This window comes from Bufo gargarizans, chromosome 3 (assembly GCF_014858855.1).
Source record: "Bufo gargarizans isolate SCDJY-AF-19 chromosome 3, ASM1485885v1, whole genome shotgun sequence".
Classification (NCBI taxonomy): Eukaryota; Metazoa; Chordata; class Amphibia; order Anura; family Bufonidae; genus Bufo; species Bufo gargarizans.
The window spans coordinates 599529613-599553374 of NC_058082.1; the positions used below are offsets into that span (position 1 = coordinate 599529613).

Below are 23762 nucleotides of genomic sequence, written 5' to 3' on the forward strand. Positions count from 1 at the left end.
ATGATGGATATATTGGAGGGGGAGAAGATAAGTGGTTAGATGGATGCATAGAGAGGTATGTTGATAAGAGGATGAAAGAATATATAGATTGGATGTGTAGGTAAGTAGACAGACCGTTAAGTGAATGAGCAGATGGATGATTGCCTGATGGTTGTATACATGGATATAGGTATAAAGAGTAGATTGGTGATTGTGTGATGTTGTATACAGTTGTGTTCAAAATTATTCATTGACACAATTATTCAACCCCTTAAAGACTACCACTCTTAAGAACAGAGGTTCATTCAAGTGTTTTCGATCAGGTATTGAAAACACCTGTGGATGTCAAGGATCAGCAATCAAGCATAATAAGCACCAACTAGGCAGATTTAAAAGGACTGTGATACTCAGCTCCTTCTAGACATTTACTGGTGTGTTTACAGACATGGTGAAGTCAAGAGAATGGTCCAGGAAGACAAGAGAAGAGGTGATTTCTCTTCACAGGAAGGGCAATGGCTATAAGAAGATTGCAAAGATGTTAAACATACCAAGAGACACCATAGGAAGCATCGTTCGCAAATTCAAGGCAAAGGGCACTGTTGAAACGCCATCTGGTTGTGGCAGAAAGAAGATGCTGACTTCGACTGCTGTGCGCTACCTGAAGCGCAAAGTGGAGAAAAGTCCCCGTTTGACTGCTGAGGAACTGAAAAAAGATTTGTCAGATGTGGGTACTGAAGTTTCAGCTCAGACAATAAGGCGCACACTGCGTAATGAAGGCCTCCATGCCAGAACTCTCAGGCGCACCCCCTTGCTGTCTCCAAAGAATAAGAAGAGTTGACTGCAGTATGCCAAAAGTCATGTGGACAAACCACAAAAGTTTTGGGATAGTGTTCTGTGGACTGATGAAACAAAATCAGAACTGTTTGGGCCCATGAATCAACGCTATGTTTGGAGGAGGAAGAACAAGGCCTATGAAGAAAAGAACACCTTGCCTACTGTGAAGCATGGCGGGGGGTCAATCATGCTTTGGGGCTGTTTTGCTTCTACAGGTACAGGGAAGCTTCAGCGTGTGCAAGGTACCATGAATTCTCTTCAGTACCAGGAGATATTGGATGAAAATGTGATGCAGTCCGTCACAAACCTGAGGCTTGGGAGACGTTGGACCTTTCAACAGGAAAATGATCCCAAGCATACCTCCAAGTCCACTAGAGCATGGTTGCAGATTAAAGGCTGGAACATTTTGAAGTGGCCATCGCAGTCACCAGACTTAAATCCGATTGAGAACCTCTGGTGGGACTTAAAGGGATTCTGTCACCTCTCATAACACAAATTCAGATTTTAAACCAGTCATGAAAAAAAATGGCCGAGTGAAGTCTCGCGCAGACGCAGTACCCACTGAGGGCTGTGCCAGTGCGATTTGCTGGAGACTGAGGGAGGAGCGAGCATCGGACGTCAGGGAGGGGGAGGAGAGGGATGAGACGCTGTGGGCGGTTAGGGATTCAGGAGGAAGGCGTTTTGGGCACTGCAGGGGGGCGTTACTGGGCACACAAAGTGGAACATAACGCCCCTCTGGGCACCTTCAGGATTAATTTGCATAATTATAAAAGTCGTTTTTCAGCAAAACTACTGGACGGATTACAGTATAGAACAGCGATTCAAGGTAATCTGTGGAGCATGACTGGTTTAAAATCTGAATTTGAGTTATGAGAGGTGACAGAATCCCTTTAAAGAAAGCAGTTGCAGTGCCAAGCCTAAGAATGTGACTGAACTGGAGGCTTTTGCCCATGAAGAATGGGCGAAGATACCCGTAGATCGCTGCAAGACACTTGTGTCAAGCTATGCTTCACATTTAAAAGCTGTTATAACTGGAAAAGGATGTTGTACTAAGTACTAAGATTGAATGTCACTTGGGGGTTGAATAAAACTGATAATGATGTGAGCACAGAGGAGACATTTGTGGTTATTTCATTATAAATGTTATGTTATATTTGTCTGACTTACAAGGGCCTCTTTGATTTAATTGTAAACAAGATGACTGAAATGATCAAAATCAATGTCAAACTGGCCAAAACACTCAATTTCAGTGGGGGTTGAATAATTTTTAACACAACTGTAGATGGATAGAAACAACATGAAAATCCGACCTAGGTGATCCTTGTTTCCACTCGGCGTGGGCTGCGTGCTGGTGCGGTGACCAGACTGGTGGATCTGGGGATATTCCTGCACAGTTCTAATATACATGCCTGGTTTACATGTGAAGCTGTAACAGTACAGCCGCATGTGGATTTTCCGCAACAATATTTTCGCTTTGTAAATCCCTAGCATTTTACACAAACAACAAAGTTAATGAGATAAAAAAAAAAAAAAACTTTTTTTCACCTTGCGGGAAAAACATCTGCATCAAATTCACACACCTATACCTTGTCTTGCAGTGCGGATTTTAAATTTATGCTGCAGATTTCCAACTTTTGCAAGGCAGAGGGTGAAGTCTGCGGCAGATCCGCCTGTAATCTATGCATGAAATACATCCCGTGTGGATGTACCCTTAAAGGAGAACGTGTCTCTAAGTTTGTGGCACCTAAAGCACCAGTGTTATCTTTATGCAGCTGGGGTTTAGCTTTCTAAAGGTGCCCCTGCACAACCGTAAAGGAACTCCTCTATTACCAGAGATGATGGCGCCTCGGGCACAGACACATTGCTCGGTGACGCCTCAGGGACATTCTGGTGGTTCGGTGGCCCCAAACCTGGTGGCGAATTCCCTTAAGGCCACGTGCACACGACTTTTTGCAGTCTACGAGCTGCGGATCAACAAAACACAGATGCTCTGCATTTTCCCATTCTGCAGGTCCAGCACTATTGTAGATATGGACAAGAATAGGACATGTTTTTTATATTTTTTTGCGGAGCCGCGGAACGGACATTACATGGTGTTCTGTCCTCATCTTTTGCGTACCCATAGAAATGAATGATTATTATCAAAAATGTATACATTTTTCTGAATCAAATCTCACAGTGGATTTCTACCCACAGCACGGCTGGCAAAAGAGAGAACGTTTCCCCCGATTACCCTCTCACCCTCTTGGAGGGACTCACCACCATTGGCCACTTTTGCCTCTTGGATCATCCTGCTCAGGCAAAAAAGGTATAGTATATCATCCCATGTCTGCCTTCTTTTATTTCCATGAGCATGACACCATCTTAACATTACTCTGCTGGAGTCTCCCTTATTTTCCCACTATCTGCCTCTGACTTCATTTTCCCGCTCAACATCCCTACACATGCAGCCTCGTCTTCTACTGAAGGTACCCATACACTTGAGAGTACCTGCTAGCACCACGTATGTTACTAACACAATCCGTTCTGACGGAAATTTGTTCCAACGGTGGTGATAGAACCAGACACCAACACTATGATTGTAGTATTCAGCATAATCACAAGTGGACAGGTCACTGCCCCTCACAAAATCAACACAGTCCTCCTGGATGACTAGGTTGTGCAGGAGGAGCCTGCTCCGTTCACTATCAGACTGTGATCTTCCAAGGCTCTCTATCCCTTCTTCACATCCTGATAGTGTTCCTTTTCTCACTGGCTTGATGGCAAGTGTACAGGTCACTTATCTCCCACAAGAGCAGTACACCAATACCCCGCTGTTGGCTTATGACCCAATTGGATGCAGTGCATTCTTTCTCTATGGAAATAATTTATCAGACAAACAGTCCGCTTACTGTTATTTCTTTTTTTTCTATTTCTTGCCGTCAGTCCTCCTCATCAGATCCGGCTAATCTTAAGAACGCTCGTAATGCTCTACTGGAGGAATTACCGCGCATTGTTAACAGCTTGTCTCTACTGTGGAGCGTCATTACCAGACAAGAGCGGGAGAGAAGACCCTCCGATCTCCTGGGGACAATAAAGGGCTCCTCCTCAGTCTACTTCAAAACCACAAAAGTAAGAAACAAGATCTTCCTTACCTAGTGTGCCTTGATATGTGATCACTCCTTAAGAGGTGTCCCCCTCCATGGGCGTAACTGTCAGGGTGGTTGAAATAGGGCCTAACAACTAAGGGGGCCCATATCCACTCAGACATAAGGTGCAGTTAGTAGTAAAATGTTTATAAGGTGCCATGGAAATTGCAATACAACCCCATTCTAAAATTTTACTATGGAGCATTTTAAAGCCAGCAAGAAGAGGAATAGCCTGCAAGAGTTCGCCGTATCTGGCGAAGCCAGATAGGGCCGTGCCCCGCCGAATCCCCGTTGACTACAATGGGATCCGATGGAGATCTGGTCGGTTTCTGGCATGAATGCCAGGTTTCAGCTGGGCATAAAATGGTGCATGTAAGATACTGTCTGTGGGTCCACTATGTTGCCTTAGTCAGACATCTTATATATATACCTTAAAGTTTAGCAAAGAGTTAAAGGGGATATCCCATGACTAATGTAAAACATAAAAATCATATAGTACATGACAGTCTCTTTCTAAGGGTCCATTCACACCTCTGCAAAATGGGTCCGCATCCGTTCCCCAATTTTGCGGAATGGGCGCGGACCCATTTATTTTCAATAGGGCCGCAAAAGATGCAGACAGCACACCGTGTGCTGTCCGCATCTGCACTTCCATTCCGCGGCCCCACAAAAAATATAGAGCATGTCCTATTCTTGTCCGCAGCCACGGACAAGAAAAGGCATTTCTATTATAGTGCCGGCCATGTGCAGTCCGCAAAATGCGAAACGCACATGGCCGGTGTTCGTGCTTTGCGGATCGCAAAACAGTTGCGGACGTGTGAATGGACCCTTACAAAGCTAGAACCGGCCCTGTACCTCACATGGATCCAGAGATCTCCCCATTCATTGCTCTGCTAGATTTATACCAAGCTGGCAGCTCACGGGTGTGTCTTTTCTGCTGCAGCTTAGGGGGCGTGTCTCAGCTCTCCCTATCACAGCTCAGGGGGCGTGTCTCAGCTCTCCCTATCACAGCTCAGGAGGCGTGTCTCAGCTCTCCCTATCACAGCTCAGAAGGCAGTTGAAGGATGAAACTGAGCATGTGCGGCCATCTCAGTGAACAGAAGACAAAGACATTAGAAAAAAAACAAACAGTAGGCGGCGCTACACATATACATTTTATTAAATAACTCAGTGACCATGCAAATTTTTTTATTACATGCAATTACAAAAGTATTCAGATCCAGGAGCTGGTTTTAAAACTGTAGAATATTTTTCGTGGGACAACCCCTTTAAAGTGAAGAAATAGCTTGGTTATTAATGAATAATTGTGATGTACTTTTGCTAAGAAATAATCGATTAAAACATGTTTTCTGATTAGGACGAGCTAGTGGTGAGATCATGGAGTCTTAGTGGCATATTTATGTACTCAATCTTTTAAATACTTGATTATTGGACACTTGTCAGCTTCTTTAGTTTATGGCAAACAAACACTTTCAAGGATAATGGAATCGGAGGACGATGGATGGAAGATATTCATTCTCATACGTTTTAGAAAACTTTTAGCCAATTAACTATCATGAAGTATAAGGAGGTGTAAGTCTACCTTATGCATACTGATGTTTGGAGGTTGTCACATAACAAAAACTTCTAACCAGTCAAGAATTGAAGTGTACAAGAGGTGTGACATTTCTTACGTATGGTGATGTCCAAATGTAGTCATAGAAATTAATATTAAGCTATTAATGATGTCATGTACGAAACACATTGAGGTCTATGAACTGCAGCATACTGCGGAAAACTTGAATTATAATACTAATTAATCCTTTGTTCTCTGGGGTATAAAAGACCGTGTTTGGGGACTTAAGGTGGATTTACACAGCCCAAAAATCAGGCAGATTATAGGGAATGACCGTACTGTGACATCACTGTGTTTATTGTCTCTGTACTGTGACATCACTGTGTTTATTATCCCTGTACTGTGACATCACTGTGTTTATTATCCCTGTACTGTGACATCACTGTGTGTATTATCTCTGTACTGTGACATCACTGTGTTTATTATCCCTGTACTGTGACATCACTGTGTGTATTATCTCTGTACTGTGACATCACTGTGTTTAGTATCTCTACTGTGACATCACTGTGTTTATTATCCCTGTACTGTGACATCACTGTGTTTAGGGTCCATTCACACGTCCACAAGTGTTATCTGCACCCGTTCCGCAATTGTGCGGAACAGGTGTGGACCCATTCATTCTCTATGGGGACTATGTGCTGTCCCCATCTGCATTTCCGGAGCGCAGCCCCGATCTTCCGGTCCGCAGCTCTGGAAAAAAATATAGCATGTCCTATTCTTGTCCGCAATTGCAGACAAGAATAGGCATTTCTATGGGGGTGCCGTCCGGGTGTATTGCGGATTATCTCTGTACTGTGACATCACTATGTGCATTATCCCTATACTGGAACATCCATGTGTGCCTTAGCCTGGGAGACCATTCATAAGCTTTTATGAGAACGTTGCTGAAAGTGATTATGATGGAATGGCCCCCCACCAATCCTGAGAATGAAGGGGCTGCAGCACTGGTGTAGCTGTTTGTCCTCCTCACTCTTTTTCCTCTGCACAGTGATGTGGCCATGTACTCTGCAGGGAACTACAATGTGGCTCCATTCAAGTGGCTGGCTGCGTTCTCTGCCCAGTGGGTGGCCACGAGCTCTGCTATGCATGGAAAGCTTAGGGAGGGGACACTTGGTGCTTTATCTGTGGTGACATAATGCCCAACTGCAACATGGCCACATGACGTTTCACTTTGGGCTGCAGCTTCTCAACCCGTGCGACTGAACCTGGCAGCAAAGAAGACTTTTCAGTGGACTAAATGTTACAAAGGTTTTTTTTTTGCATATACTTTTACCAGTTCAATTTACTGGAACCAAAGGTGAGAGGGGTTAAAATCCAGCCTCTCAGAGTTGTGCGTCCCCAGATCCGGCCGTGTTGGATGTTAGATTGCTTGTAGGTCTCTTAAAATCGTTATCCACCATAAAAAATCCAATATATTATTGTTATTTTAAGAGGCTACAAATTAGGCCCTGCGACGGTTTCACATGTCTGGGATATCTACTAAGAGGCCGCATCTAAATAGAATCATTTTGTGCTTTCCAGACGCTGAAGCAGAAGATCTTGGACTTCCTGAACCCCCTGACGGCACATCTGGGGGTGCAGCTCATTGCGGCAGTTGCTGCTGTGTGGAAGAAGAAGAGGTTCAGCAGGGCGCAGAGTAAAGCCAAGGTGAGGCATGATGGGAATAAAGGATTATTGGTTTAAAAAAAATAGAAAAATATATCCGATTAATTCTACTTGACCCTTGTCTGTCCTCAGTCCAGTACCATTTTGTCTTGAACCAAAGACCTAAGTGTTGTTAGGCAGGCTGTTTGCTGTGGGCACCCTGCCTGACCACCCTTTGTGGGCATTAACGCCTTAACGAATGCCCATACATGTTTTTATACCAACTGTGTAAAAAATACTTATTCTACAGAGCTGTGTTTTTATGGCGCTCTTTCTTTTGGTCAAGAGTGACTGCGGTATGGCCAAAGGGAACTCTCTCCCTGTGCTGTGTTATTAGGGTGCTCTAGAATAGGTAATGTCCTATACCACCCTGGTCAGCTCTCTAATGGCAGCCAAGCTTCTGCTCTAATTGCTGGACCAGAGGCCAGGACCTCTGATCTGGGCCGTCTAATCCTTATATTTCTTTGCGAAGAGTGACTGCGGCCTGATCAAAGAGGACTCTCTCCTTTTATCATGTCATCTGGTTTTCCCCTGGATTGGGGACACCTGTGCAGCTACCCTTGGAGACCTAGAGAGGATCCCAGGTTGTCTGTACTCTAAGCCTGTGGTTACAAAGTGGGATTTTTATAATTTAATTTGAACCTGAAAAGTGCAGTTAAAAAGTCACAAACTGCGTCGCCTTGCCACTTTTCCGAAAGGGATCATGGCAAGGGTGGGAAGGTGGCGTGGACACACAGCCTCCATGAAAAATGTACCTAATTAATTAATTTACTCCACTCTTCTAGAAATGAATCTCGGAGCTGCCGTCGATTTCTGTTTGTGCACAGACTGCTGGAGGATGCATCTAATTTATGAGGAGCCTGCACCTCCAGTGGGGGATATCAAGACTGGCACAGAAAGCGCTGGTCTTGATAAATATCACCCCCTCCTCCCCAACTGTGTTTCCCTAACAGCTTGTATCATAGGCACATGGAATGTACTAGTGCCCAGGAGTATGCTAATAGATTATTAGGTGTAAAATAAAGATGTTAAAACAAAAAGGCTGCAATAAAAAAATTACTAAAACATTCACTGTTTAGTATAAAACATTTTCTTGCTCATAATGTACATAAAAACAAAAAGTTACATATAAATTCAGGAGATGGAGGGCACTCAAATGAATGGGTATATATAACGAAGTCAATTGCATATATGGTATGTGTCTATTATTTATTATATAAAATCGCACCATTCAGCATATCATTCATATGACAATCTTACTGATGTATTAGTCACAGTTATGAATATATGTATCCTCCTATGGCTGGAAGAAAATTCAAACATGCATAAAAAAGAAACCTACTGATGCAGGTGATCAGTCTGCATGTAGGTCCTATACAAGTGTACACTGTGGATAAAATATATTAAAACTGATGTGGGTCCGCTTGTGATCCAAAGAGCGGTCACCTCAAAAAAGGGAAGGGAACAAATAGTCTTACCCCGTCAGGCCGGGTTCCAAGGGGCTGCTGCAGGGGAATGTCTGTATTGGGAGTACTCCGATCCTGTGTAGCGTTGGTGCGCACGTGGTCCTTGGCGTCATCAGCGGTAACAGAAGAAGACGCTGAGGACGCTGATGACGCCAAGGACCACGTGCGCACCAACGCTACACAGGATCGGAGTACTCCCAATACAGACATTCCCCTGCAGCAGCCCCTTGGAACCCGGCCTGACGGGGTAAGACTATTTGTTCCCTTCCCTTTTTTGAGGTGACCGCTCTTTGGATCACAAGCGGACCCACATCAGTTTTAATATATTTTATCCACAGTGTACACTTGTATAGGACCTACATGCAGACTGATCACCTGCATCAGTAGGTTTCTTTTTTATGCATGTTTGAATTTTCTTCCAGCCATAGGAGGATACATATATTCATAACTGTGACTAATACATCAGTAAGATTGTCATATGAATGATATGCTGAATGGTGCGATTTTATATAATAAATAATAGACACATACCATATATGCAATTGACTCCGTTATATATACCCATTCATTTGAGTGCCCTCCATCTCCTGAATTTATACACTTTATCCAATATTTTGGCAATTGGTACTGCCATATTGGAGAGAGCACCAATCCGTGCTTTGACGTCAGTAGAGCCTCTGCAATTTCCTTCCAAAAAGTTACATATATTTGGTATCTGCACAAATTAATGCAACAGGCATTTTCCTAAATTTGCATTAAAATGTATCTAAATTACACAGTAACGTGAATGTGCCCCCAAAAAAGTTTAAATTTTTTTTTTTATTTCTACATAAAACAAGACCTCATACAACCATGTCAATGAAAAAATCAAAAAGTAATGGCTGCTGAATTTCAGAGAGACAATAAATGCTGCTGATCATTAAGGCCCATTAAAGGGGTTATACCATAATTTCCGTAAAAATTTTTTTAAAATCGGACATCATTTTTTCTTTTACAATGTTATGTTTGAACAAAACGGGAAACAAATACAAAAAAAGCAATAAAGATTATTGTTAACAAAAGAAAATCAGACATCATATAGGACATGTAAATCTCTTTCTAACAAAACTAGAACCAGCCCTGTACCTCACATGGATCTAGAGATCTCCTCATTCATTGCTCTGCTACATTTTTATTCAGGCTGACAGATGTGGGGGTGTATCCTTTCTGCTACAGCTCTCTCCCTGTCACAGCTCAGGGGGCGTGTCCATCTGCTACAGCGCTCTCCCTATCGCAGCTCAGGGGGCGTGTCTTTTCTTCTGTAACTCTCTCTATCACAGCTCAGGGGGTGTGTCCATCTGCTACAGCTCTCTCCCTATCGCAGCTCAGGGGGTGTGTCCTGCTGCAGTTCTGTCCCTATCACAGATCAGAGGGTGTATTTTTTTCACAGGAAGTGTGTCCTTTCTGCAACAGCTCTCTCCCTGTAAAGCCTCATTCACACGTCAGTGTTTTGGTCAGCGATTTCCATCAGTGACTGTGAGCCAAAACCAGGATTGGAGCCTCCACAGACATAAGGTATAATGGAAAGACCTGCTCCTGTTTTGTGTTTAGAGCCGCACCTGGTTTTGGCTCACAATCACTGATGGAAATTATTGACCAAACGCTGACGTGTGAATGAGGCATAACTGTCACATCTTCTAATAGTAGATACACCTGGTGGCGGTTGAAGCATAGAAATGAGCATGTGCGACCACTTCAGCAATGTCACTGAGGTGGACAGTGAAATAAGGAAAAGAACAAACAGCAGGTGGCGCTGTACAGATAGATTTTATTGAATAACTCAGTGGCTATGCTACATTTTTAATTACATGAAGTTACGAAAGTATTTAAATCAAGATGCTGGTGTGAAAAAAATTAGAATATTGTTCAAGGGGTTAATTGGTGGACCCCTAACAGGCAGACTACAGACACCTCTCTAATTGGTCTTGTCCTTTGATTCTCCCGGCAGATTATACCGGCGCCCAGCGAGGCGCAGCTGACCCTGGTTGACCTAGTGTGTGCTTTGAAGACTCTGAAGACTGACACTATTTTGCAGCTTATGAAGGAGGTGGTCAAGAAGCCTCCTCAGGTCAAAGGAGACGAGGTATTGGTCAGTCGCCGGCCGTCTTCCCGTTGGTGTGACAACTGCCGTCATTGTAAACTGTGATTCTCCTCTCATTTCTTTAGAAGGCATCACTAGTCGATATACCGATGCTTCAGTTCAGCTTTGCATTTATACAAAGGTAGGTATTTCAGGAAACCAGCGCCAGGTTTTGTGACCACGTATGACAGCCGGTCCTATGATTTAGTGCAACTTGTATGTGGCAGTGTTGTTTTCATCTTCCTTTTACAGGAACCCATACACGTTAGACGGCCATTGGTCAAATCTGCCATTTTCAACATTGGCCAAATATTTGTCCAGACTTTTCTCTAGTGGCAACTGTCAGTGAAAAGAAGGGTAGGGCTTGCTAAATTTCAGCATGCCAGATCGTTTGTGCTCAAGGGGGATAAGATGCAGGCAGGAGTCTGGCAGCGGGTTACTCCATTCTCCCCTTTGAGAATGAATGCACGCATGCCCGGCCAAGTCCAGCATGCATGTGTATCTGGGAGATGTTGACAGCAATTGGAAGACCTATACGTGGCCACAGACATAAGATATTTATCTCCACGTCTTCACTGTGTGGTCCTGTAGATCAAAGTGCAGCAGCAGCAGAGAGAGCGGAGCCTCTAGGTGTAATGGTAACGCCCCCATTGCTCCTAGAGGTTCATTTGCATATCATAAAACATAATTTATCTCAGCAATGCGGGCACATATGAACATGGGACCAACACAAATGCCTTCAGCTGCCAAGTGCAGATGTAACCGGTCAGCCAGTGTCGTAGGTACAGAACTGCTGACAGATGCCCTTTAAATTGTCCTTTCTCATGTCATTTGCAGGCTCTCGCCGTCTGAAATGCAGGAAAACTTCCAGTCATTGCTGATTCTGTTGAAAGAGTCTGTCCCTTTAAATCTGGCGCCTCCAGGATTCTTCCTGCTCTTAAGGTAATTCTATATCTTTCCAACAGACTTTCAGACTCCACAGTGAAAAAAGAAGCCATTAAAAACAGACGCACTTAATGTCCGTTTTTCATCTGTTTTTCATGGCCCTTAAAGGAAATCTGTCACCAGGATAATCGCTATTGAAGTAAAGCCGTGGTATGCAAATGAGCCAGTAAGGTGCCCAGAGGGGCATCACTCTTGCAGGAAGGCGCCCAGGCACGCCTCCTGCCACAATGTGTCCACCCACCCCTCCTATATCACATTTAAGCCATAACTCTGCCCCCTTTTCCCTGCTCCCAGCATAAGGGGGGGCTTGGGGACTAACAGGAGGCGTGCCTGGGCTCCTTCCTGCAAGAGTGACGCCCCTCTGGATGAATATTATTGCTGTTTTTTGTTTGTTTTGTTTTTTCAACATCCCAACCCCTCCATTACCCACAGTGCCACCAGTATAAAAATAGCCACCGAATTTCCTATCTATAATGATCCCCCTGTAGTGTCCCTAGTGTCTATAATGCCATAATGCCCCTCATTGAGGCCCCCCACAGTGCCCCCTGTATATAAAATCCCCCACAATAGTGCCCACCAGTATAAATATTGCCCCAGGACTTCCAGTTCCAGCGCTATCATGGAAGGCAGCAGGAGGTGAGTGCTCCGCAACCACCCGCCTGAAAACCTCCCTGCTCCCCCCACATATCAGGATTAAACCCCTTGGCATTAATCAGAACAAGAGAGGAGCGTATCCTTCAGTTTATGGACCGCTTTTTAATCAATATGGGGAGCAAAAACAAGCAGAAAGGCCCTCCCAAAGCAATTATGCCCTTGGAAGAGATGCCAATAATGGCGGAACACGAGGATTCCAATGACTTGGGCAGCAGCAACATACAACACATGCCCGAAGAAAGTGGCTACACAGATGGCCCCCAGATTGATTATTGCCGAGTGGCGCTTGAGGTGGCTGCAAGGATCTTAGGCTACTTTCACTCTCGTGTTTGGTGCGGATCCGTCATGGATCTGCACAGACGGATCCGTTCAGATAATACAACCGTCTGCATCCGTTCAGATGGGATCCGTTTGTATTATCTGTAACATAGCCAAGACGGATCCGTCTTAAACACCATTGAAAGTCAATGGAGGACAGATCCGTTATCTATTGTGCCAGATTGTGTCATAGAAAACGGATTTGTCCCCATTGACTTACATTGTGTGTCAGAACAGATCCGTTTGGCTCAGTTTCGTCAGACGGACACCAAAATGCTGCAAGCGTGTCTGCCTCCAAAGCGGAATGGAAACCGAATGGAGGCAAACTGATGCATTCTGAGCAGATCCTTTTCCATTCAGAATGCATTAGGGCAAAACTGATCCGTTTTGGACCGTTTGTGAGAGCCCTGAACGGGTCTCACAAACGGAAGGCCAAAACGCCAGTGTGAAAGTAGCCTTACATGATCTACAAGAGTCTCTATCCACCACAGTGACGTAGTCATTCTGTCGGGGATATAAAGCAAAAGGCTTTATATAAAAGAAAGGATCAAAGAAAACATTTCTAATGATTATTGATCCTCGAGTTGGACATATATAACACCTCAAAAAGAGTTTGATTGGTTATTTAATTATATTGTGCAATCGGTAAAACAAGGTGCAAGCATCTATGCAAAAGTATAAATGATTTATTATACAATAATTTAAAATACAATCAAAGATTAATCAATATGAAATTCAATAATCTGCAATGATACACAGTGATATGCAGTACCCAACACAAAGACCAATGTATACATGATACCTCTCAAACATAAAAATTTAATACAACCGTTTCGACAACCATTATTAGATATAAAACAATGATAAGGACAGATACGAACCCTTGCTCTGCTAAAACTATGACAAATCTCGGATACCGGTAGTATTGCGACACAACTTATAAATTATCAAGCCTGATATGGCTATAGAATGAATATTCCAATCAGAGATTCCCTCTGATATCAATATTAGGTCTCTTATTCAGTAATATGCATCTTTACTGAATAGCGATAATATTGATGTAGTACATCTAACATACATCCGCAATAAAGTGGGGATTTTCCTAAATATCATGCTAATTAATTCAATCAATACTACATATAATGAAATGATTCATTACTCGAGACTGCAGTTGATATGCAGAGTCTAAGGGGAGTCAGCTCTAAAGTCTGTTCTCATCATTGGGATTTTCTCCTGCAGTGTGCTTCCTTTCTTTGTTTCTCAGTGTTTCTGCGTCATATGTTGCTCCCTGTTGTTCTTTCCTGTTGCTGTTTTTTTTTTCCTCGTGTGTGTGGTTTAAGATCACAAACTTTGTCAATTAGACACACCTTCCTAGCTTGGAGGTTTCCAATCATTGTCGGCTAGGCGTGTACATCTGATAATGACGGTGATGTCATTGTATTACCAAAAATGCATTTCTACTGTTGGTGTAATGTTACTTATTTACCCCTAGATGACACTATTACCCAAGCTATTAGTAGCATTCTACTAAGGGTTAAATATCCAAGCCGGTGTAATGTTACTTATTTACCCCTAGATGACACTATTACCCAAGCTATTAGTAGCATTCTACTAAGGGTTAAATATCCAAGCCTGACTTTATCTCACATTCTATACACATGACCTTTGGAACCTTAAATTAGAGCTGAGGGGTTAATTTTGACACATATACCAATTAAAACACAGACGTTTGGGCACTATTTGGACTTTTCCCATACTCAGAATTATGTACCGATAAATAATATAATGAACTCTGCGATACCACATCATGGGTGTCGCAATATATTCCCCATACGGAAAACAGCAAAACGGAAATGGTATCAATGAAAAGTTCAGATCGCCCTACAAAAAATGAGCCCCCAGACAGCTCTGTAAACATAATTACAAAAAAGTTATGCTGCCCATAATTATTCATACCCCTGGCAAATTTTGACTTAAAGTTACTTTTATTCAACCAGCAAGTAATTTTTTGACGGGAAATGACATAGGTGTCTCCCAAAAGATAATATGTTGATTAGGGCTGCACCATATATCGCAAAAATAATCGTATCGCGATAATCGGCAAATGCGATATGGCGATTTGGCCGACCCGAAAATGCCGCGATTATATATGAAGGGGCCCCGCGCACATAACTGGCTCTGTGTGTAAAGTATTTTACTAGTGTGTGAAACAATCTCTCTCCTATTGATAACATGGCCAGCCTCTGTACTAACTGTCACTATGAATGCACTGCAGCGAGCGGCCCGGGCCGTCACTTAGTAACGCTTCTGCTTCCTGAAGTGGGAGGAGTCACGCGCCGGCCGGCCACCTCGCTGCCGCTCGCTGCAGTGCATTCATAGTGACAGTCAGTGAGTACAGAGGCTGGACCTGTTATCAATAGGAGAGAGATTGTTTCACACAGAAGTAAAATACTTTACACACAAAACCAGTTATGTGCGCAGTTTAGGACACATAGGGCCATGAGAGGGACCAGCATAAGATGCTATATGTGTGTCTTATGCTGGCCCCCCTCATGGCCCTATGTGTCATAGCACACATCCCCTGCCTATAACAGTGTCCTCCACAGATCCACCTCATAACAGCGTCCTCCACAGATCCACCCCATAACAGCGTCCTCCACAGATCCACCCCATAACAGCGTCCTCCACAGATCCACCCCATAACAGCGTCCTCCACAGATCCACCCCATAACAGCGTCCTCCACAGATCCACCCCATAACAGCGTCCTTCACAGATCCACCCCATAACAGCGTCCTCCACAGATCCCCCCCATAACAGCGTCCTCCACAGATCCCCCCCATAACAGCGTCCTCCACAGATGCCCCCCATAACAGCGTCCTCCACAGATCCCCCCCATAACAGCGTCCTCCACAGATCCCCCCCCATAACAGCGTCCTCCACAGATCCCCCACAACACAGCGTCCTCCACAGATCCCCCACAACACAGCGTCCTCCCCAGATCCCCCCACAACACAGCGTCCTCCCCAGATCCCCCACAACACAGCGTCCTCCCCAGATCCCCCACAACACAGCGTCCTCCCCAGATCCCCCACAACACAGCGTCCTCCCCAGATCCCCCACAACACAGCGTCCTCCCCAGCCGCGTCAGCGGCTCATATGGGAAAATCCAAGCAAATAGACCTCTGGCACAATTCCCTTAAAATATCGCATCGCATATCGTTATCGCAATTTTTAGGGCCCTAATCGCAATCGCACAAAATTCCCATATCGTGCAGCCCTAACGTTGATGTACAAGAGGCATTATTGTGGAAAAAAAATTATGGGTATGTCGGGATTCAGCTCTGAACCTGGACAACCCCTTTAAGGGTATAGTATAAGGAAATAGATACATGTCATATTTGCATATGTACATGTCACAATGTAAATGCTATTCAATGTTGCTTGCTATGTATATCTGTTGTAAAAACTACTAAAAAGAGTTTAAAAAAATAAATAAAAAATATTGCCCCCAATAGTGCCCTCCATTCTGCTGGATAGAATAATAACACTCACCTCATCAACTTGAACTCGAGGGAACACTCGCTTTGCAGTGGTAGGAGCAGGACCTGACACTCACGTGTGACATCATGACCCTGGGAGCATCAGGTCCTGCTCCCTCCAGCGCATGTACCCTCATGTTCAAGTGGATGAGGTGAGTATTATTTTTTTTTTTCTATTTTAACCCCTGAAAGGCACTTTTACCTATTTTAAATGGGTGCACTCCTGTCTGAACGACCATTAAAAAAGCATCTGTTTTTCCTGTTCGTGTGAATGTAGCCTTACAGTCAGTGCTCACTGGGAAATAGTATGCAAATTAGCTCTCCTCCAAAAGGAACTAAACAGTTTCTAGTGCCACCTATAGGTAGCTCCCCTGTAAGTCAGGCCAGACCAGTGGCATCTGTAGACAGTGTTTGCTCCTCATCAGTACTGAGAGCGCTTATCACTTGAGGTCTCACAAAAGCATTTACTCACCGTGAAGGAACTCCTTTATCTACTCTGTACATTAAGGTGCATTATGTCTGACTAAGCCAAAGGTGAACACATGGTCGTATGTCGGGCACATAACGGGATTCATAGTATGCCTGTATTATATGAGTACATACGCTGTGGAGAGATCAGATTCCATGTATATTGCCGTTCCTCCCTTATTTGAGTGTAAAGATCAGGATTAAAGGGGTTTCTCTTCAGAAGGGTAGGGGTACCATCCCCTTAGAAAGGTACATGACGTAATCTGTAGTGAATGTAATCTTCTTACCAGTGCCTGTATTTGTAAGTTATAGCCTCCCTTCTGATCCTCAGCTGTGTCATGTGACCAGCACTCTGACTTTCCAAATAACTCAGCATCTTATCTGTGCACAGGAAGCCAGTTTCTCTATGTATTCCTAAGGGGGCCTCAATATCAGTCCTATAGGAATGAATAGAGAAGTAACTGACTTCCTGTCCTGTGGTAGTTGCTGGTCTGAGTGTTGGTCACATGACACAGCTAAGGATTAGAAGGGAGGAGATAACTCACAAATACAGTCACAGGGAAGAAGATTATCTTCACTACAATTTACAGCATGTACCTTTCTAATGGGTTAGAGAATAAAGATTTTTGTGGGAGTGCTTGCTTATAGCTGCTTTATGTGACTTGTCCTTCTTTCCGGACAGTATACTGAATGACTTTGTGACCAGGACACCAAACTTGGAGAACAAGAAAGACCAAAAGGATCTGCAGGTAAAATAGTCCCTTCCCCATGTGTCTTATAGTATTGACTGAGGATGGTGTAGGCTTATCCCCTATCCTCAGGCCCCCATAAACATTGCAGTGAGATTGGCTGACCACCTAGTCGCTGAATATCATCAGCATTCCTGAATATCCACCCTTATGTTACAGTGTATGTGGGTGAAAATACCACTGAAGTATACCCCGGATGGAAGCATATGACGTATGCTACAGTGATCAATTGCTTCAGTCTGGAGAAAAAGCACTTTTACTCCATATGCAAATGAGCAGTTAGGTGCCCTGAGGGTGGGCTCAAGTCTTTCTGTGCACCCTCGCTCCTCCTGCTTCCTCTGCAAGCCTCTTCCTCATTGAGATGACTATGCAGAAACCTAGCCCTGTCAATCAAGAAGTAGTGGGAGAGGTTGGCAGGGGAAGCAGGAGGAGCAAGGGTGCACAGAGTTGCTTGGGCCCGCCCTTGGTGCACTTAACTGTTCATTTGCATATAGATAAAAAGTACTTTTTCTCCAGAATGAAACAGCGGATTTCTGAGTGAAAGGTACTATCAGCAGAGCCAACCCTACAGGGCACTGTGCCCGGTGTGATTTTCTTGGGGACAGATTTCTTTTAAAGGGTTTCTACCACCAGAAATACCGTTATGTAGCTGACTGACATTAGCGATGCGCCCATGTCAGCACTACATAACAGTAGGTTTCTAACGTTAGTCCCTGCAGCCGTTTTTGTAAAAAAAAAAAAGCACTTTTATTATATGCTAATGAGCCTCTAGGTGCTATGTGGGCGCGTAAAATCAGCACCTAGAGGCTCCGTCCACTCACGCTTTATCCCGCCCAGGTCCCCTGTTCTGCACGCCGAGCTCCTCTTGATTGATGCCATGGTCCACCGTATCGTTGACAAAATCCCGCACCTGCGCCGTTCACTTCTGTCTTCGGCGCCGTGAGTGAAGGCCGCTCTCCTGATGCCGGTGTAACGTCACATTACCCTACTTCGTGAGATTTCCCTACCTCCTATTTTCCTGTCGCACCGGAAATGACGCGTGGAGGCGTTCCTTAGTTTTGACGATCTGGGCATGCGCAAAAGGACAGTTTAGGGAAAATCTCACTGCGGAGTTCAGCAGCACGCCGGGACACTGCGCATGCGCAGGAGAGGCGAAGTAGGGAAATATTACGGCCCATTGCGCAAGCGCGGAAACTCCTAAAAAAACATCCGATCTCCGTGCCTCCGCATTGTGGGGGTAGGGAAAAATTATGTCCAAGTGCGCAAGCGCCGAGGGTAGTATAAATATCCATTAGCGCTGCTAACCCTTTGCTGGAGCTATTCTCATATAGCTTCCTCACTGGGAAGTAGTCGGCGCAGGCGCAGTGAGGAATCCGGCACCAGGAGCACATCATTCACTCACTGCGCCTGCGCCGAAGACAGAAGTGAACCTGCGCAGGCGCGGGATTTCGTCAACGATGCGATGGACTGTGGCATCAATCAAGAGGAGCTGGGCGGGCAGAACAGGGGACCTGGGCGGGATGAAGCGTGAGTGGACGGAGCCTCTAGGTGCTCATTTTACGCCCACGTAGCACCTAGAGGATCATTAGCATATAATAAAAGTGCTTTTTTTACAAAAACGGCTGCAGGGACTAATGTTAGAAACATACTGTTATGTAGTGCTGACATGGGCGCATCGCTAATGTCAGTCAGCTACATCAGGCCCGTCGCTACCCAACAGGCAAAACAAGCAATTGCTTGGGGCCCCGAGCTGGTTGGGGCCCCGAGCTGGTTGGGGCCCCGAGCTGGCCCGGGGCCAAGCAGAGCTGAGTAACTCAGAAGATCCGATGGTATATTCTAACCCCCAGGCGCTCCCATGGTGACGGGGACGCTTGCCTGCGGGTTAGAATATACCATCGGATCTGAGTTTTACGAGCTCAGTGAGATCGTAAAAGCTCAAATCCGATGGTATATTCTAACCCCCAGGCGTTCCCATGGTGACGGGGACGCTTGCCTGGGGGTTAGAATATACAGGGCCACGCCGCTCACAGCAGTATATTTATAAACTAATCAGTAACTACTTTAATCATTGCTCATTGCTGAGCTCTTTACTTGGATTATTTGGATATCTCTTACTTTGTCTTAGCTCCGGTAACACAGCAGGCAGTGCGGGGGGGCGGCGCTCACTCACTGACCGACGTCACGCGCCTGCTCCTCCCACTAGGCGGCGCAGGCGCGTGACGTCAGTGAGTGAGCGCCGCCTGCACTGCCTGCTGTTACCGGAGCTAAGACAAAGTAAGATATCCAAATAATCCAAGTAAAGAGCTCAGCAATGAGCAATGATTAAAGTAGTTACTGATGACTTTATAAATATACTGCTGTGAGCGTCGGGGAGGGGGATCTGTGGATGGCACTGTAGGGAGATCTGTGGATGGCAGTGCCATCCACAGATCCCCCTACAGTGCCATCCACAGATCCCCCCTCCCCTAAACAGTGCCATCCACAGATCCCCCTACAGTGCCATCCACAGATCCCCCTACAGTGCCATCCACAGATCCCCCTCCCCTAAACAGTGCCATCCACAGATCCCCCTACCGTGCCATCCACAGATCCCCCTACAGTGCCATCCACAGATCCCCCCTAAACAGTGCCATCCACAGATCCCCCTACAGTGCCATCCACAGATCCCCCTTAAACAGTGCTATCCACAGATCCCCCTACAGTGCCATCCACAGATCCCCCCTAAACAGTGCCATCCACAGATCCCCCCTAAACAGTGCCATCCACAGATCCCCCTACAGTGCCATCCACAGATCCCCCCTAAACAGTGCCATCCACAGATCCCCCCTAAACAGTGCCATCCACAGATCCCCCCTAAACAGTGCCATCCACAGATCCCCCCTAAACAGTGCCATCCACAGATCCCCCCTCCCCTAAACAGTGCCATCCACAGATCCCCCCTCCCCTAAACAGTGCCATCCACAGATCCCCCCTCCCCTAAACAGTGCCATCCACAGATCCCCCTAAACAGTGCCATCCACAGATTCCCCTACAGTGCCATCCACAGATCCCCCTACAGTGCCATCCACAGATCCCCCCTCCCCTAAACAGTGCCATCCACAGATCCCCCTACAGTGCCATCCACAGATCCCCCTACAGTGCCATCCACAGATCCCCCTACAGTGCCATCCACAGATCCCCCCTAAACAGTGCCATCCACAGATCCCCCCTAAACAGTGCCATCCACAGATCCCCCTTAAACAGTGCCATCCACAGATCCCCCTACAGTGCCATCCACAGATCCCCCCTAAACAGTGCCATCCACAGTGGAAGGCACTGTTTAGGGGAGGGGGGATCTGTGGAAGGCACTGTTTAGGGGGGATATGTGGATGGCATTGTTTAGGGGGGGATCTGTGGATGGCACTGTTTAGGGGGAGATCTGTGGATGGCACTGTTTAGGGGAGGGGGGATCTGTGGATGGCACTGTTTAGGGGAGGGGGGATCTGTGGATGGCACTGTTTAGGGGAGGGGGGATCTGTGGATGGCACTGTTTAGGGGAGGGGGGATCTGTGGATGGCACTGTTTAGGGGAGGGGGGATCTGTGGATGGCACTGTTTAGGGGGGATCTGTGGATGGCACTGTTTAGGGGGTAGATCTGTGGATGGCACCGTTTAGGGGGGAGATCTGTGGATGGCACCGTTTAGGGGAGGGGGATCTGTGGATGGCACTGTTCAAATTTCATGCACATTAAATGCAACAGCAGTATTTGCACTTTAAACCTCCTTTTTTATTTATATAAAGTGTGGGTGAACTTAAACTGTATGGCTATACTGTGGTTCCTGTAGGCTTTGCGTGCGAAAGGTGTGGAGGGGGGGGGGGCCTCCATGTCTATTTTGCCTGGGGCCCCCAAATTCCTTCAAACGGCCCTGTGCTACATAACAGTATTTCTGGTGGTAGAAACCCTTTAAAAGCACATATATTATGGTTTTTGTTTCTTTCTTTTTTATTTTCTTTTAGAATGTTTCTGGATTGAATAGCATTGTTGCAGTATTAAAAAAAAATAAAAAATGGTTTGCTAATGCTTTCCTCCCAGAAGGGCACTTTTTTGGTGTATGTTGGGTCAGTGGGTGTTACAGGCAGTGAGTGTGGGCCCACTGTGCCAACAAAGCGGTTTGACTTTGGGCAAGGCCTGAGGGCGTTATCCTGGCAGTTCCCTGGTTTTCACCCTTTAACCTCTATAAGGGATCTGGCCTTTCCTGCAGGGGAGCCACCAGGCTGCTACATCTTGGAATAGTCCTGGTGTGATTGGCTGCTGACCCACTGGGGTCCGAGACACCAGGGCAATGCATCAGGGGATTAGGCAATGCACGTAGTCAACTGGGCCCTATAGATATGTTTGCCATATCCATTGAACATGCCGGAGGAACTTTGTGTTATGAAAAGGTCTAAGTCAGCAAGACTTCACCCTAATAATCTGGCTCTACTTTACTTACAGGAAGTGACTCAGAAGATCCTGGAGGCGGTGGGGAACGTGGCAGGATCATCCTTGGAACAGACTAGCTGGCTGAGCAGAAATTTGGAGGTTAAGGCTCAGCCGCAGGTGTCAATCGATGAAACGGATGCTAATGGGGAGCTGTATGGTAAGAAATGGGTTCTGTAGTAAGATCACCGCTGCAACATCACCATCCCAGAATAATAGATGTTATCGTATTACCATCACAGCAAGCATCTATAGTACATCACAGCAAGCATCTATAGTACATCACAGCAAGCATCTATAGTACATCACAGCAAGCATCTATAGTACATCACAGCAAGGCACATCTATAGTACATCACAGCAAGCATCTATAGTACATCACAGCAAGCATCTATAGTACACCACAGCAAGGCACATCTATAGTACACCACAGCAAGCATCTATAGTACACCACAGCAAGCATCTATAGTACACCACAGCAAGGCACATCTATAGTACATCACAGCAAGCATCTATAGTACATCACAGCAAGGCACATCTATAGTACATCACAGCAAGCATCTATAGTACATCACAGCAAGCATCTATAGTACATCACAGCAAGCATCTATAGTACATGACAGCAGGGCACATCTATAGGGTATACCATCACTTTCTGATTGCAGGAGCCTCTGTAGTAAACAAGTGTTTCGGCCCCTTCATTCTCCGGATCGGTGTGGGTCCTGGCAGTCAGCCCTGCATTGATCAGAAAGTGATCACAGGGGATACTTCTTGTCAGGAGGTGTGCGGCATGGAAAGCATTTAGCAGTTTGTATATAATCTAGTAACTGTGTGCATACATTACTGAGTTACAATGCATTCAGAAAGTTTTCAGACTTTTTCACATTTTTCACATTTTGTTATGTTGCGGCCCTGTGCTAAAATGGAAAAAATAAATCGGGTTTTGTCAGTCTGCCCCATAATGAAATAGAATTTTAAACATTTTTGTAAGCCGCTGCAGCGCAGATTTGGCCAGGACGGGATCTGCTGCGTGTACATATCTATGCACACGCCCAAGGTACCAGCCGCCAGAGAGGCCTGCGCTTTTTCCTAGGGTGCGCAAGCACGACCACTGCTGCTGGATTGCAGAGTGGTCGTAACTATGAAAACGAGCAAAAATGAATGAAGCCAGGAAAGGAGGCAATATGGACAATCACAATACATTAGTAAGTGCCTTGTAGTAACTTTCTCTACATGATAAAATGCCATTTGCTTACCCCTTTAAGCACTTTTGGATATGCCAGATAGGACAACTCCTTTAACACAGCCATCCATAAATATAATAAAGAAGCTTTCCCTAACTGTGTCCTTGCGGATGCATGTATGTTATAGCACAGAGCCGCAGGAAGATGAGGCCAATGCTAAGCCCTTGTATATATGTATATCATCCTGTGGTTTTCTCCGACAGATGATAACGCTACCGCTCAGTCATCCATGGTCTCTGCGTCCGCTCCATCGGTCTATAGTGTCCATGCGCTGTCGCTGCTTGCAGAGGTGAGTGCTGCCGCACGTCCATAGGTCCTGGAAGCCATCTATGTGCAGCTCCAATATTCTTTATTGTCATTGTATTGTAATGTCTAATGTGGGGGAGTTGTTTTTTTTAAATGTTTTTTAAAGGTCCTGGCCACCCTCCTGGACATGGTTTACAGAAGCGATGAGAAGGAGAAAGCCGTGCCTTTAATATCCAGGCTCCTGTACTTTGTCTTTCCTTATCTAAGAAATCACAGGTATGTACCCCAGTAATAGTCACTCATGGTATACGGGAGATGCTCCATAGGTGTATATAGCTGATATATGTCAGCAGAA

General features: G+C 45.4%; 1 protein-coding gene across 3 annotated transcripts in view; it reads left to right on the forward strand.

Annotated features, from left to right (window-relative positions):
• DOP1B (DOP1 leucine zipper like protein B) overlaps positions 1 to 23762 on the forward strand; it is a 131467-nt gene that overhangs the window by 58312 nt on the left and 49393 nt on the right. For all 3 annotated transcript variants that reach the window (XM_044284468.1, XM_044284466.1, XM_044284467.1), the window contains exons 20-29: positions 3010 to 3121; positions 3739 to 3924; positions 7078 to 7203; positions 10654 to 10788; positions 10872 to 10927; positions 11623 to 11727; positions 17393 to 17459; positions 21934 to 22078; positions 23365 to 23450; positions 23574 to 23683. In XM_044284468.1, coding sequence (XP_044140403.1) covers positions 3010 to 3121; positions 3739 to 3924; positions 7078 to 7203; positions 10654 to 10788; positions 10872 to 10927; positions 11623 to 11727; positions 17393 to 17459; positions 21934 to 22078; positions 23365 to 23450; positions 23574 to 23683 — 1128 coding nt within the window. The remainder of the gene's footprint in view (positions 1 to 3009; positions 3122 to 3738; positions 3925 to 7077; positions 7204 to 10653; positions 10789 to 10871; positions 10928 to 11622; positions 11728 to 17392; positions 17460 to 21933; positions 22079 to 23364; positions 23451 to 23573; positions 23684 to 23762) is intronic.